Source organism: Mytilus galloprovincialis, chromosome 3 (genome assembly GCF_965363235.1).
Source record: "Mytilus galloprovincialis chromosome 3, xbMytGall1.hap1.1, whole genome shotgun sequence".
NCBI classification, from domain to species: Eukaryota; Metazoa; Mollusca; class Bivalvia; order Mytilida; family Mytilidae; genus Mytilus; species Mytilus galloprovincialis.
The window spans coordinates 35896023-35911317 of NC_134840.1; the positions used below are offsets into that span (position 1 = coordinate 35896023).

Sequence of the window (15295 nt, forward strand, 5' to 3'; positions counted from 1 at the left end):
AAAAATCATAGCATTTTTTTAGAAGAAAACTGGAAAAATTGCTAATACATATGTATCAATTATGGATTGCCTCTACTCATCACATATGATTTTTTTCCCATGCATATAAAAAGACCTTTCAAGCATAACTTCTTAGTTCTAGGACTATAAAAATAAGGATATTGTCAATGAAACAGCTGTCAACCAGAGACAAAAGGGCAAAGATGTAAAACACCATAACACATTCAATAACAAGAATTCTGTGATAATAGCATGGCAATATAGTCCCTTAGTTACCAGATAAAAAATCATTATATTGGAACAAAATCTAACTTTATCTTGTCATGGTTTAAACAATATAACAAATATCAAATCAATATCTTCAAGAATGACGAAAAAAAGTGTTGAAAACTGATTATTTAAGTGAGTTTTCTGAGTTCAAGGACGATAACTCTGCACAAATTCATACTGGAACAAAATTTGATCTTGATCTGTAACTTGTCATGATAAAACAATACACCCAATTTAAAATCAATATCTTCAAGCATCAAGGAAAAAAGTGAAGAAAACTGAATTGCTAGACTGACAGATGAACAGACAGAAGGACAGAGTGCAAACCTAAAGTCCCCTTTGACTTCGTCCATAGAGGACTTATAACCACAACCATAATATATAGAAAAAATGTAAAGCAATAAAAAAGAGAAAGCCAATATCCTGATTGATTCTAAATGCAAGTAATAAAAAACAAATATGAAAGACAGTAACTAACAACTGAATCACAGGCCCCTCACTTTGGACAGAAACATTAATAATGTGGCAGGGTTTAACATGTTTTACAGTGCTCAACTCTCTTTCGGCAAACACTGCCCAAATTGTTTAATAATAAAAGTATAAATATTATTTAAATATACTTGAAATGTCTGTAAATTGGCTTCATTTAACTTGAGGTATGTTTTCTCAGCAACACTTACCTCACTTTTATTTAACAGGGCTGTAACTACATTGAGGCAAATTCCTCATGTAGAAAATTTCAAAACCAAACATACCTCGTCTCCATATCGAATTGTTTTCACGTTGAGTGCCTTGCAAGAAGCAAGTTCTGTTCTTCCTAAGACATAGCCCCTGATTTTTCGGGATCAATGTTTCTTATTTATTTGTCTTTTGTTCATTGGTTGCCCTTCTGTATTCTATTAGTGTAGCATTCCTTTTGTAATTTAGTAATTTTGTTATTAACTTGATCATGAGTTTAAAAATCAGAAGCCCCAGACTTCAACTATGTGAATTAAATCTTTGCTTTATCATGCATATTGGTCTATTGATGTTGTCCCTAAAAACTTAAGTCTTACTCTGAATGTATACATTTTGCTTTGAGACCAAAAATAAGCAAGGGTCTGGGGAACACCCAGAAAGCATGATTTTGCATCATTTCTTCTAAAGCTTCTTGTGCCTTCAGTGGCTCAAAAAAACCCTTAAAAAAAAAAATTTCTCGCTCCGCTCGGCGTACTATGTTTTGCAAATACTTTTAAAATAGGCTAGATACAATCAATATTTAATATAGTGTCTTGAAGCAATACATGTATATGCAGTTGGGAATATAGAAGATTCATTTCTGCAGAGGATGATGATTAATTCTGATAAAATGGTACATGATGACTTAACTATACATGTATAATTTATAATTTATAAACAAATAATTTAAAAATTGTATGTTTTCGAATATTATAAATATAGTTGTGAAAATAAATAATCAGTCACTTGCTTTAATGAAAATGAAAAATCTTGCTTCAATATTGCAGAAAATAGATAACATGTCCTCTTTAAATAGTTTACAAAAATAAATAACCGATCCAAAACAAATCCTCCTGCCCCCCCCCCCCAAAAAATATCAAATGGTCGTCCCCTAACTGGTATTTCATCCTCGTGCCTGGTGCAGAGGAGTCAGTACTATTTAAAGTGACACAACTGCAAGAGGCACCAAGGGACGATGCTAATTGACATGCCAAAGTGCACATATTACAAAAGATAAAATATTACGTTTAAACAAAAACATCATAAACAGAAGGGTAATAGAATTTATACGGTGTGTCCTGTACCCCACCATCCCAACCTCATGCCTAGTGCTGAAAGCCTGATTTAAATATTTATCTTTCAAGTTATAATATTTTGTCTTCATCAACTAACTCACAGACAGATATCAAGATTCTCTACATTAAGAAGCCATATCAGTTTTTGGCTAGGAATCAGATGCGTAAAGTTTGGGCATAGGGAGTTAATAATGGAATTTAAACAATTTCTCTTATCTTCAGATGATGTACATGGAAATAAAAAATGTTTTTCATCATCAACTTCATTTGAGGTGCACCTGAGACATATTCTGTCCTGGAGAGTACCCTGATAGCGACCTTGTTCAGTTCTTAGTCTGTGAGAAGAAATACGCAATCGAGTGATTGTAATAAAGTAAGATATCTTTCAAGACCAAAATGAGTCTTAATTATATATATAAAAGTGCTATAGCTACAAAGCTTCCCATCAGCACAATTGTGCATTTGGTTTCTCCACTGTATTTTATAGTGCTGATACAAGAACTTTTTAATTAAAATTATGAATCTAAAGTTGCTTGCAAAGGCTAGACTGTCAACCCCATTAATTTTTTTTGGCAAATAGTTTAAGGATTCATATTAAGAGGGAATTTTTGATTCAACAAGTGTACTACGATATTTCTCCACTAGAGACAGTTAAATTTTAATATTCAAAGCATGAGGCTTGCCGAGCTTTTTAAATAATTAAAATTTAACTGCTGAGAGTGGAGAAATATCGTAATACAGGAGTTACAGTGGTTGAATCTGATTCTCTAATGATTTTTATCCTTCCTTTTCAAAGATTAGAGGAAAGTTGTGTACTTTTGATGTGAATCATCAGGTATGGTCACATTTTTTCATGACGTCACAATAAAAAATTTCAGAAGAAAACAAGAAAATTTAAAGTCACAATTAAATTTCAACCAATCATTTGCCAAAAACAGATTTTTCACTAGTGAGGAGAAATATTTTTCTCACACTGGTGACTGGTCAGGAAATGTGAAAATAGTACAAAAATTAGAGAAGATTGGTTTAACTCCATCAGGTGGTGACCACCTATAGATCCTTATGGGATTAGTATATTTCATATGGGGTTCATGAGGTCATGTTTACTTTCAATGGTGACAACATCTACAGTATTGATGTTGTATTTCATAGTAATTTTTCTACAAAATGCAGCAGGAAAAGTCCTGTGAGTGTTAATATTTATAAGGAATCAAAAGAAACCTTCCTAAATAGGCAAAGATTTTGTAGTTTCAGAGACAATATATAAACACAAACAATAATCAAACATTGTCCCTAATGGCCATGCCTTTCATCCAAACCTAACAAAATTATTATTTTTATAAAACCTTTCATTTAACCTTGCAGTTCCAAAAGAGTTGACAGAATTTGAAAAGTTAAATGCATTTGAAGTGATGCAAAATGATGACAATTGCTTACCCAGTACATATCCCTCTTTTTAGTGAAAAGTAAGAGTCTCTGCAATCAGGGAAAAAATAATTAAACTGTAAAGATTATAAGTTGCAAACTTTGTGTACATGAGGTAAAACAATATTTGTATTCTTTCATCTTAAAGACAGGAATGCAAAATGAACAAAAAATAATATTCATACAGTAAAACAATGTTTTATAATATAAATAATCACAAATATCAACAGATACCATTAATGGAAAATTCACTTTGTTTTCAGGCAAGCATTGATCACTCCCCAATTTCCATTTACAAGCCAATCTTCATCCTGAGCCTTAACTTCTTCATCCCTACCCTCTGGTAATCCAACAAGAACATCAGATTTACTGGTTCTTAAAACACATAATGGAGCAGGATAGAAACCACGTAAACATGTCTCAAATGATGTTGTAAATGGCCATCTTAAATCTCCCAACAATTTTCTATAATTAAGGTCTCCTTTGAAAAATATCATGTCTGACTTCTGGAGTGACTGGTATAAATCTGGAGCATAGGTTTCCATTTGGCTGTAATCATAAGGCAAAGTCCAGAAATCATCAACTTGCAAAATCCATGAACTGTTATTCAATCGTTCTTTCCAGACTTGAGCAAAGTTACTAACAGCAATATGATTTATCTGGCCTAACATTTGTAAAGTCCAATCAAAGTCTTTCTTTGTGACATCAGAAACAAACCACGGAAAAGCTTTTGCATGTAAATATATTGTTGAGCACAAGCCAGCAGATAAAAGGAATTCGGCAAAACACAAATCTGATATCAATTCAAACCCTGCATTGTCCAAGACAATATCTATTCTTTTAAAATTCCTGCTACATAGATGATTTAGAACTACATTTGAATCATTAATCAGGATGTTTGGTTCTAGTTTACCCAGCTGTTCTAATGGTGAGGATTTCTGGGCGTTATCTTCTCCACCAGATATTGATAAGTCACATTTATTACCCCATAGACATACCTAGTTAGAATAAAAGAAATCCATTTTAATCAGGGGCTGGTATTATTACAAAATGTATGTAGATATATAAGATGTGGTATAAGTGCCAATGAGACACCTCTCCATCCAAATCACAATTTGTAACAGTAAACCATTAATAGTACATGTATATCCAAGGTGTATAAAATGCAATACACTAAAATTGAAATATTAACTTCAATCATTTCATTTTCAGCATATTGCTATGGGCAGTTGATAAGATGCACCACTTTAAGGCTTTTCACCATTACTTTTTCCAATGCAATTGAAATCAAATGGTGGTGACACTTTCCCAAGCTTTACCTTTTTGACATACTGTAGATAAAAAAAACATTTACAACAATAATGTATGTGTTGTCTTACTAAGCATACCTCCACTAATTCAAGGTATTTGCAAGCAGGAATGATAGGGTTTAACATTTTAAATTGCTGATTTCAGACGTTTCAGTAGACATATTTACACTTGAATGCAAATTTGTCAGCCATTACGTAAAATCACTATACCATTCATACAATAATTCTATGCAATTGGCCATGTGCTTCTGTCAAAAAGATGTCATAAATGAAGTTTAAATCAATAAGAACCCATCACCAACCTTTGAAGCCATGTTGAATTAGAGATGGAAAAGAACATAAGTACAGGTGTTCCTAACCCTGAAAATAAGCAAGAGGTGACTTGATTATACAAACCTTTAAAAACAGTTTAAAAGCTTCAGGTACTAATTCTGCATTTTCTTTAATCTTCTGTTGTGTTTCTAGAAGATGCATCATTACTATTTCAGTAGGATACACAGAATCTGTAAAAGATTTCTCTTTCTGCTCTCCAAACACATCAAACTCTTTCATTATATTGCTAAAATTAGAAGTTAAATTTTACTGTTTAGCAAATGTACCGTAAGTACCGTTACTGGTACTAAGGTCAATTGACTCTGAATGGAAATTTAAGCTTTATACACATGACTATCAGAGAGAGATTAAAACATCTGCTTAACCAAATAAACTGTTTTGGAGAAAGGAAATCAATTTTGGGACTTACAATGTACATGTACAATCAGAGGTATGGACAGACAAGGATTACACTTAATGCCTCTGGTGACAGGGGGCATAAAAATAATCATTAAATTTAGGAAAAAAATAAAACTTGTCTAATTAAGTTGTTGATGTAAACCTTATACATAAATTTGAATATACTTTGGATTAGAAATCACTTAAAGTTACACAATCTATATTATATATTAATTTATAATTTCTATAAAAGTTCAACATTTACCACTTTTCAACAGATTCCTGAATTCTTCTATACATATAGCATTCCATATAAAGCCATGCAGATTTAAACCAACTAGGAGGACTCCCTTCTCTCTCTGTAGCTGCCTGAAGATACCGGTTCCATACTTGTGTATCATTTCTACTGTCTTGTAAAGGTACAGCTACTTTATTGGTTTGTACTTCATTTCTAAGCTTTGAACAAGATCCTATAATACTTTTCAATTCTTCGCTTACATCCTGAAAATGTTCATATCTGTTTATATATTTTAATCAGTATTTATACCAGGTATATATAAGTACATTGCACATAACTACATGCTAAATGTAAATATATCTTGGTTGCAAACAATATATGCCCCATATTAAAACCTGACTAATTTCTACTGCCAACTGACGTCGATTTTTTCTTGTTATTTTTCTTCAAAGGAACTGGAAATGTTTAAGTTAATCTAATTCATGTTGTTTTAACTACTGAAAAGTATATTTATTCACAAGAAAATGTATTTATTCATTTGCCGTAAGGCAAGTGGTTAGTAGGGTCTTGCATTACACAGACTATGAATACTCACAAGCTTTCAAATTTTTCAACAGGAAAGCAAAAAATTACACTATTTTAAGTTTATAAAAATCTCTTTAAAATACAAAACAAAACTCCCTTGAATTGTACAAAAGCATAACATTATACATCATGTATCTGTTCCATTTTGCAAATGAAACCAGAGATTAGAAATTGCTTATTCAATAGGAATATATATATATGATACTGTAAACAATCTTTTTTCCCGTTTAATCCATTTTAGTCCACTTCATGGTTAATTAATTTTGTGATTTTGTAATTTACTTCTTGTAGTTTAATAAGGAATGATTCAAGTTTAACATAGTAGCACCAATTTATATTCCCATTATTTTTTTACTTGTGAAAGTCAGGAAAATAAATTGCTCATAAAAATAAGTTAGTTTACAATTTGTCTCATAAGAAAAAAAAAAATTATTTAAAATTTCACCTACATCTTGTACATGTAATAATCAAGAGGCTTACCTCCTGGTATTGACTTTTGATCTTATCCCTGGTTCTATACAGAGTATCAGCAATCTTTGCTAGAATTACAGGAAGTCTTTCCTTGATTGTGGGGTAAGCAAATGAACTGAAATTAAAATATAAACATTTTATAATTATTATCAATACACTTTTGTGAGAATTTTATTTGTATTCATTGTTCATAGAGTGACAAAAAAATGTTTTTCCTATTGAGTATTGATATTTATCTTTCTTTCTGTTAAACTAGTGCTGTGGTAGAGGACAATTCTTTACTAGAAAGCTTTGTGCATGATTACTACAGTTTTCCTATAAGGGCTGAGTATTGATATTTATCTTTCTTTCTGTTAAAATAGTGCTGTGGTAGAGAACTATTCTTTACTAGAAAGCTTTGTGATTACTACAATTGACCATACTGTTATACAACTCATCAGCTCAAATGCTTTTTTTTTTAAATGTTACTTTGTAAGCTTACAGCTACTTGGCCATACATTTGTACTACCCAAAGTAATTGTTTGTAATTAGTAATATGATAATCAGAGACATATATGAGTCCATAACAACTTGGCACACTGTCAAAGTGCCCAACACAAAACCGTCCCAAGTTTTCAACAACTCAATGCTCTCTTGTTTGCCAACTCGCTCCACTTGTGAAAAAGGTTATAACCCTGCTGAATAAAGGAAGGCCAACTTTTTTGGGGGTAAATATCATGAATGTTTTACTACATAATCAAGAATCATGGGTGTTTATTATAACCATAAAGTTATGCTCCAATAAAAACTAATAACAGAGACATATATATGTCTCTGATAATAATAAATACATGTAATACATTGTAAAGACATGAAAGAAGAAGAAGATGGCAGACCTTTATCAAAAATTTATCCTTTTTCATAAATGTGAGAGTTGGCAGAAGTAAAGGGATTTAGCTCTTATAAATGGAGTGAGTTGGAAAACCAGAGTGAAGCGATTTTTCATAAAAATGGAGTGAGATGGTTAACAAGAAAAGGATGCATTAATTTTAAATTTTGTAATGACTAAATTAGAACCACAGGTGCTTGTCTCAGAATTTTTTTTTTCTGAGACAAGTGCCTGCGATTAGAACTGTGTGATTGGTCTTAGACAAATTGCTTTTCAATGATGTAGATTTAGATGGTAAACAACAGAAAGGGGGGGGGTTAAAAAAAGTGGGGGAAGTTGTCTAGCGTCCACATCCATGTATAAATTATACTCTGGAAATTAAAACTTACAATTCATATAAAAAAAATATCATTATTATTTTCAAAAATACAAGGTTATTGATGAAGCCAAAGAGCCATTAGGTTGACACTTCGGAAATCAGTAAGGATATACATGAGCTTTTCTTTCTGCTAGATTTTGTAGATTTTGTAACAGTATTTATTTTTTCCAGGTGCAGATAAAGTATATACCCGCCTCTTTCTTATACTTTATAGAAGACATGAATTTATAAATTATTATAAGTTGTAAAGTGAAAAGTTTAACGAATAAGTCATCTAGGATTCTAATAATCCTTGGCGTCGTCAAACTTGCTTTTTGTCAGCTGCAGAAAGTGGAGGTGGCAAATCCATTGCGTGTGCAGTTGTGGTTATCTCCCCTTGTTAATAGTTGATTTCTCGGGTCGAGGCTTTGGTAGGAAGGATGTTTCTGTAGTGGTTGGGGAAACAAAACAGTTTTCAGTATGCACATATGTGTACTACATAAACATAATCAGTATTTAGAAGAATGTGCCTCTGTATTAAACGAAGAATGGCCTCGGAGTAAAACTGCAAGGTGCGTGCTGTAGCTAAATACCCAAAAATTGCAAAATAAGTAACTGTAAACTGAAAGTAGAATGTACATTAAATTTGCATACAATCAATAATGATTATCATTATCTATGATTTTTTTTATATCAATAATGATAATATTTATTATCTATGATAATAACCTGGAAAATTTAATTTTATGTTTTTATAATTTGATATAAATTCATTTCATTCATGAGATGAATGTGAAGTAAGACTACTATATTTTTTTATAAAACAAAATCAATCCATATACAGATATATATATATATAGAGAGAGAGGTTGCAATTTATTACATGGATGATTAAGTTAATTGTAACTGAATAAAGCAAATAACAGCAACCTTAAAGCTTCAACAATCAGAAAAACCCTTACTGTATTCTGACTCCTGACTATGGACAGGCACATAAAGAGTGTGGCATGGTTATACATTAGTCCTATAATATATGACTTTGGATTGAGTTTGAATGATGATTATTAAAAAAATAATATCTGATAAAAAACGTTAAATGTAAATGATATCAAACTCAAAAGTCATATATTATAGGACTAGGACGGTTATACATGTTTGAAAGCACCAACCCTCGATCCCCATGATCTGGGACATTGTTGTAAGTAGGAACATACTTTAAAGAGGCTGTTAGAGTGACAGTAAACATGATTTTCCTGCAGAGGTTGATACCCAGAACAGTTGATCTAGTATGAACACAACATTTAAGCTTAAATAAATAACTCAAAGTAAACAAGAGACAAATTATAAATTTCTGTTCAAAGGGAAATAACTCAAATTCATTTTGCTACTGAAAGGTCTACAACTCCACTTTTAAAAGTCATAAAAATTGAACTAGACTTTCATTTAGTCAAAGGAAACAACACACATGTCTAAAATTGAAAAGATTTTGTCAAAGTGCTTTCATGTTAATGAATGGATGCTGTTTGGCAGCAGCCTGTCCGTGGTAAGTCCCCTTTCCTTTTGAATATCCAGTTGAAAATTAGTTAAAACTTAACCCATCTGGCATCAGATTAATTCAAAGCAGAAAAAATCTAACAAAACACAGAATGGAAATGACAGGGTATTTATACATCCATAACAACAACAAAAATCTTTGTTCAGATACAGATGTGAGAGTAACATGCAGTTACTGACAGCTAGTTCAAAGCTCCATAATAACTAATTGAAAAATCATTAACCTTAATCTTCAATCAGTACACATCCAACATCCAATTGATTAAGATTAGATTTGTCTAACACAATAGATATAGGAAGCTTATTTACTTTAGAAATATGTACCCTTTTTGTCAAGTTAAATTATTTCCTTCATATAAAGCTTCAATTTTTACCATCTTTTTTTTATACAGTAATACCTGTGTTATAATAAATCTGAAAATTGGATGGATTTTGAACTAATACATTTAATTCATCAATTAGGGAGCTACCATTTGATTTTTATGGGGGGGGGGGGGGGGGGCTAGGATGAAAAATTTTGTCTTGCATTTTTTTTTAGTTGTAATCTCTGTCCTGCCTTTTTATTTTTCAATGTATTCGGTCCTGCCTTTTTTTTTTATTAGTTTATCCTAACTTTTTTTACCTAAATTGTCATCCTGCCTTTTTTTTTGCAAAGTGTCTCATCCTGCCTTTTTTTTTAATCAAAATTCCTGTCCTGCCTATTTTTTTCAAATTTCATCCTAGCCCCCCCATAAAAATCAAATGGTAGCTCCCTTAGTCCCTTGATATATGGAGAGGATATTTACATTGAAAAATATATTGACTACATGCATGCAAACACAGGAAAACAAGAGTCTTAAACATGATATTTAGAACATTCTTTAATGTAAACATACAACTTCAACTGTTTGAATTATTATATTTTAGAATCCACTCCTTGGAAAAATCCTGTGATAAATATCCTGTGAATTTAGTTCTTGTCACTGATGAAAATAAACCTGTTGGTCACAGTCGGTTGGCCATAGTAGTTGGGAGAGAAAAATCTTGCTTTGTTGAATCAGGTAACAACTTTCCATCACATGTGCTAGCAATATTTTGTAAGATGAGTCATAGATATAGGAAGATGTGGTATGATTGCCAATGAGACAACACTCCATCCAAGTCACAATTTGTAAAAGTGAACCATTATAGGTCAAAGTACAGTCTTCAACACATAACCTTCAAAACATGCATCTAGATATGTGAATATCATCATGATCATACATCATAAAATTAATTAGAATCAAGAATCAGTATTTTAAAACATAAATATGTTGTTCTCCTTCACGATTTTGTATTTAAAAATGAATATTTCCGTGGCAATTCCATAGCATTCTACTGAATTCTACTGGACTAGAATTTAAAGATTTGTAAAAGGACATTACTGAAATTTTTTTGAAAAAAGTCATGTGCAATCCTAATATTTTACTTCTGCTTATAGGACTTTTAATTTGCTATTTCTTGAGAAGTTTGAAAAGAGACATAAATTATTTTTTGTATATATTTAGATGCATTTGTGCATGATCCTGGTTAATAACTTTTTTTTTTAATTGATTAGATCCAAAGGATTAACATAATTTTCCAACCAATAACTTTTCATCTTCTTTCCTGATTATTTTTTATTACCTGTTTTGGTATGAATTGATTTTTTTTTCAAGTAATAGTTTAAAATGTTGAAATACTCGGGCTCCACAGATGTAAATTGTATAAGAAAAATATGAATTTAATTTATATATACATTTTGTATTAAATGAAATATTTCAGTGGTTGTGAAGCGGTCCCTGCGAGGTAAGGGTCTTGGAAAACTACTAATGCAAGAAACAGAACATTTTGCAAGAAGGTAACTGGCTTTAAGTAGTTTTTACCATGTTTTTTAATACATATGTTCATCATAAGTTTTAAAATTGTATAGGAAATTAATTAACATACATCAGTTATTGTGCAATTTTTTTGAAAAAAAGGACAGATTTTAACTACGGAATTATACAGGGCACAGTATCAACTAATTATCTTAAGTGTCACACAAAATTCTTGTGCATAAAGGAACCAAGTGAAACAAGAGGCTCTTACAAACTGAACCTACTCAACATGCAAAGATATGCCAATTTGTCATTTATTTTCACAATTTTTGCCTCAAAAAATTGTGTTTGTTTTCTTCTGTAGGATCTCATCTTTAAACAGCACTTGGCGGATCCAGAACTTTTCATAAGGGGGGGGGGGGGGGCTGACTGACCTAAGGGGGGCCGCTCCAGTCATGTTTCAGTGATTCCCTATATAATCAACCAAATTCTTCCCACAAAAGGGGTCTCCCACCCTGGATCTGCCAATGTGAAAGTTTGTGATTTTTGCTCAAGGTTGATCAACCAAAATGGCCACCATTTCTAAAAATTAGTTCAAAGGGGGCAAACTACAGTTTTGGTTAACAATTTTTCTCTAATTGCTATAGATTTTAAATATTATAACTATTTTATCTCTAAATCTATAGCAATTAGAGAAAAAAAACCTGTTTACTTGGTTTTGAGTTAAATGTCCCTTGAATATTGATATTTTAGTTGTTTGCTGCTTTAAAAAAAAATATCATAAAAAAATGCATATTGCAAAAGGTGATCACCACAACAAGATCTGTTAACCTTGAACATTTCAGAAAAAAAAGTTATTGCAAACCAATTTTGGAGTTGTTCACTGTTTTCTAACATAAGTGCAAACAGTCTATCTAAAATCCTGGATCTGCTACTGGATGATACTTGTATGGATTCTCATGACAGTCACACTTAAATTGTTCAGCAGTTGAACTTGGCTGTTCATGTATTATCAAATATTATTATGTTTACAAGTTTTAGTGAAAATGCATACTGTCTTTCAATATTGAAGTAATCAGGATTTTAATAACTAAGTATTTCTTTTATCATTTTTCAGTGAAGGATTTGAGACAATGTATCTGAGTACTCATGATAAACAAGATTTTTATCAACATGTGGGTTACAGCTTTTGTAAACCAGTTGTCAGTTGTGGAATACAACCTTCAAATATACCAGATAGCTTTGTAAGTATTTTATTTATTGGTACCAATTTTGTTTTTTAAATTTAAACATAATGTCATGGATCATTAAAACAGGTTTTGTTTTGAATATTTAGCCTTTTGCTTATGTCCCTTATTTGATGTTAAGAGTATTCAGTGTATTTTAAATATTGGATAAAACTAAAAGTACTGCCTGACCATATATTTTTAGGAATGAACATTATGCCGAGTTCACACGTTATGTTGGATTTTGATAATAACTAGCCTGGTTTCCTAACCCAATCTTATACTTGGTCGATATATTGTCAGCATTAATAAGCAGTTATCCAAGACCCCAGGCTGGACATTTACTTTTCCTCAGTTATTAGTGAAAATGAAAGTACTGCTTGACATTTTAGATTTTTTTAGCACAATTTAATGAAACATAAATACAGGTCACATTCAATTCGAATTTTGATTTTGGCATGTTCTGGATCAATAAATTCTAGTGATGTCTTTCTGAATGGTTTTTGATGTCTAAATGAATTGCCTGCCAGTTTCTAGTAAATCAAAACCAAAATACACACTTGGTCTTTACATGTATCTATAATGTGAACTTTAAGCATGCCTGATAGTGGCTTCTTGATCAGACAAGGGTTAAAATATGTGCATAACTTCATTATTATCTTAACTTGCAGAAAGTCAAAGTGTGCTTTTTTCATCACTTGGTGTCTGTTATATGATGTCAATGTTCGTCATACATAAACTTTTATAAAATTCTTCTCTGAAAATACTAGGTCAAAGGTAAAATAACAAAGTCCTGAACTCAGAGGAAAATTCAAAATGGAAAGTCCCTAATCAAATGGCAAAATCAAAAGCTAAAACACATCAAAGGAATGAACATCAACTGTCATATACCTGACTTGGTACAGGCATTTTCTTATATAGAAAATAGTGAATTAAACCTGATTTTATAGCTAGCTAAACCTCTCATTTGTATGACAGTAGTATAAAATTCAATTTAACAATGATGTGTGTACAAAATAAACAGACCTAATAGGTAAAAAAGTCAAAATCAACCAAACTTGACCACAATAATTATTGTGGTGTCTTGTTTAGAAAATGCTTACATGACACTGCTTGTCAACCAATATGCCAGACATGGGTGAAAATACAACATATGGGTAAAATGCAAATTTTGCCCATTATCATGAAAACAGCTTGAATTTCTCACTGTGTTGAAGCCCCAATGGTGGCCTTGGACAGTTTTCTGCCCTTTGGTCAGGTTTTTGTATCTTTGACACATTCCCTATTTCAATTTTCGATTTATGAATAAACAAAATCTGATAGGTTCAGAAATGTTGAGAATGTTGAGATCTTCCAGCTGTATACACAGCTTAACTGTCAAAGGACTTTAATGTGAGTTATTGCCTTTGAATGTCAAATTTTATCATTCTTTTTCGTTTTTGTCTATTAGTTTGTAAAATTTGAGTAAAAGACAAATTTTTATAAGGTAAAATGATAAGACAAGATCTACAAATAAACCATGGTGGCTGATATCTTTAGTCAACTTTTTATAGGAGTTATTTCTCTGTAAAGCTGTTGTTACAAAAAAAAACTGGCTATTGCTGGAGATATAGGTGAGTGACACAGGCTGTTTAGAGCCAATAGTTACTTAATTGTTATATTATTTATATATTTTAATTTCAGTTGAACAAATTGGCAGGTGCAACATTAGATGACGATACAAGTCAACAAAAAAGATTAAATACAAAAAGCAAAGACAATTCTAGTGAAACTGCATTGACCAGATCATCAGGGATGAGCCCTGCGGATGCTCCGTCAATACCTCCACCAGCAAGGGCACATGCTTTGTCAATACCTCCGCCACCAAGGGCACCTGCTCCATCAATACCTCCACCACCAAGTGCACCTGCCCCACCCCCACCACCCCCTGTGGTACATAACCCACCAGTTGCCAATACAATAGGAAATAAATCTAACACTGACTCAGAAATATCCAAGTGGGATCCAAGAGAAATATCATGGATGAAAAAGAATATAACTTGACAATAATGGTGTTACTCAAAACAATCTGTCCATCTTGATTGTTCCTGTGCAATATGTTATTTATCATCATTGTTTAAATTACTGAAGTTATATTTCTGAATTGTTGTTCCTCATGTGCCTGTTCAAAGTCAGTTACCTTGTCATGCAGTAGTTGTCCTATCATATATTATATTTTTGAGTGTATATATTTATGCACAACTCCTATAATGACAATTTAGAAGTTGGTGTATTGTGTAAACTCTTAGTCTCTTTTTATTTATACCCAAAAGGGCTATTGGTACTTTACGGAACGGAACGGAACGGAACGGAACAGAATTTCATTTAAGGTATCCAAAGGGGGCATTTATCAAAATTTCGAAAAATCTTTAAAACAAAACAAACTTTAAAATTTCTGTGTTTTACGGTTTTCCATATACAAATAACACAAATGTATACTTAATCTCATCTTCACAGGTGAAATGTGTAATAATGTATAACATCGGGAAATATTCTGTAGATGAATATGTCGGATTGTCCTGATAAATTATCATGAAATTAACGCATTTGCAAGTCATGCATTATGATATCTAGACTGACCTCACGTCGTCCTGGATTAGAGACAGTGATCCAGTTGAATCTGATTTTAA

General features: G+C 31.9%; 2 protein-coding genes across 2 annotated transcripts; one reads left to right on the forward strand and one right to left on the reverse strand.

The window, feature by feature from the left end:
* Positions 1-3670: 3670 nt before the first annotated feature.
* Positions 3671-5966, reverse strand: LOC143067811 (damage-control phosphatase ARMT1-like). Its single transcript, XM_076241372.1, has 3 exons — positions 5775-5966; positions 5195-5357; positions 3671-4486 (listed from the first exon to the last, which is right to left on the reverse strand). The coding sequence occupies exons 1-3, from the start codon at positions 5819-5821 to the stop codon at positions 3737-3739; spliced, it is 960 nt and encodes a 319-aa protein (XP_076097487.1). The 5' UTR covers positions 5822-5966; the 3' UTR covers positions 3671-3736.
* Positions 5967-8361: 2395 nt separating this feature from the next.
* On the forward strand, positions 8362-14933 carry LOC143067812 (N-alpha-acetyltransferase 80-like). The gene is made up of 5 exons (XM_076241373.1): positions 8362-8601; positions 10490-10623; positions 11366-11441; positions 12518-12644; positions 14310-14933. Exons 1-5 carry the CDS (start codon positions 8510-8512, stop codon positions 14667-14669), a joined length of 789 nt encoding a protein of 262 aa, XP_076097488.1. The 5' UTR covers positions 8362-8509; the 3' UTR covers positions 14670-14933.
* Positions 14934-15295: the final 362 nt, after the last annotated feature.

Coding starts and splice junctions, on each gene's coding strand:
- LOC143067811 (XM_076241372.1), bottom strand. CDS start 5,821: ATGGAATGCTATATGTATAGAAGAATTCAGGAATCTGTTGAAAAGTG. Junction 5,358..5,774: donor CAGGAATCTGTTGAAAAGTG/GTAAATGTTGAA, acceptor TTCTAATTTTAG/CAATATAATGAAAGAGTTTG. Junction 4,487..5,194: donor CTTTTAAACTGTTTTTAAAG/GTTTGTATAATC, acceptor TATTCTAACTAG/GTATGTCTATGGGGTAATAA.
- LOC143067812 (XM_076241373.1), top strand. CDS start 8,510: ATGCACATATGTGTACTACATAAACATAATCAGTATTTAGAAGAATGT. Junction 8,602..10,489: donor CCTCGGAGTAAAACTGCAAG/GTGCGTGCTGTA, acceptor ATTATATTTTAG/AATCCACTCCTTGGAAAAAT. Junction 12,645..14,309: donor CAAATATACCAGATAGCTTT/GTAAGTATTTTA, acceptor TTTTAATTTCAG/TTGAACAAATTGGCAGGTGC.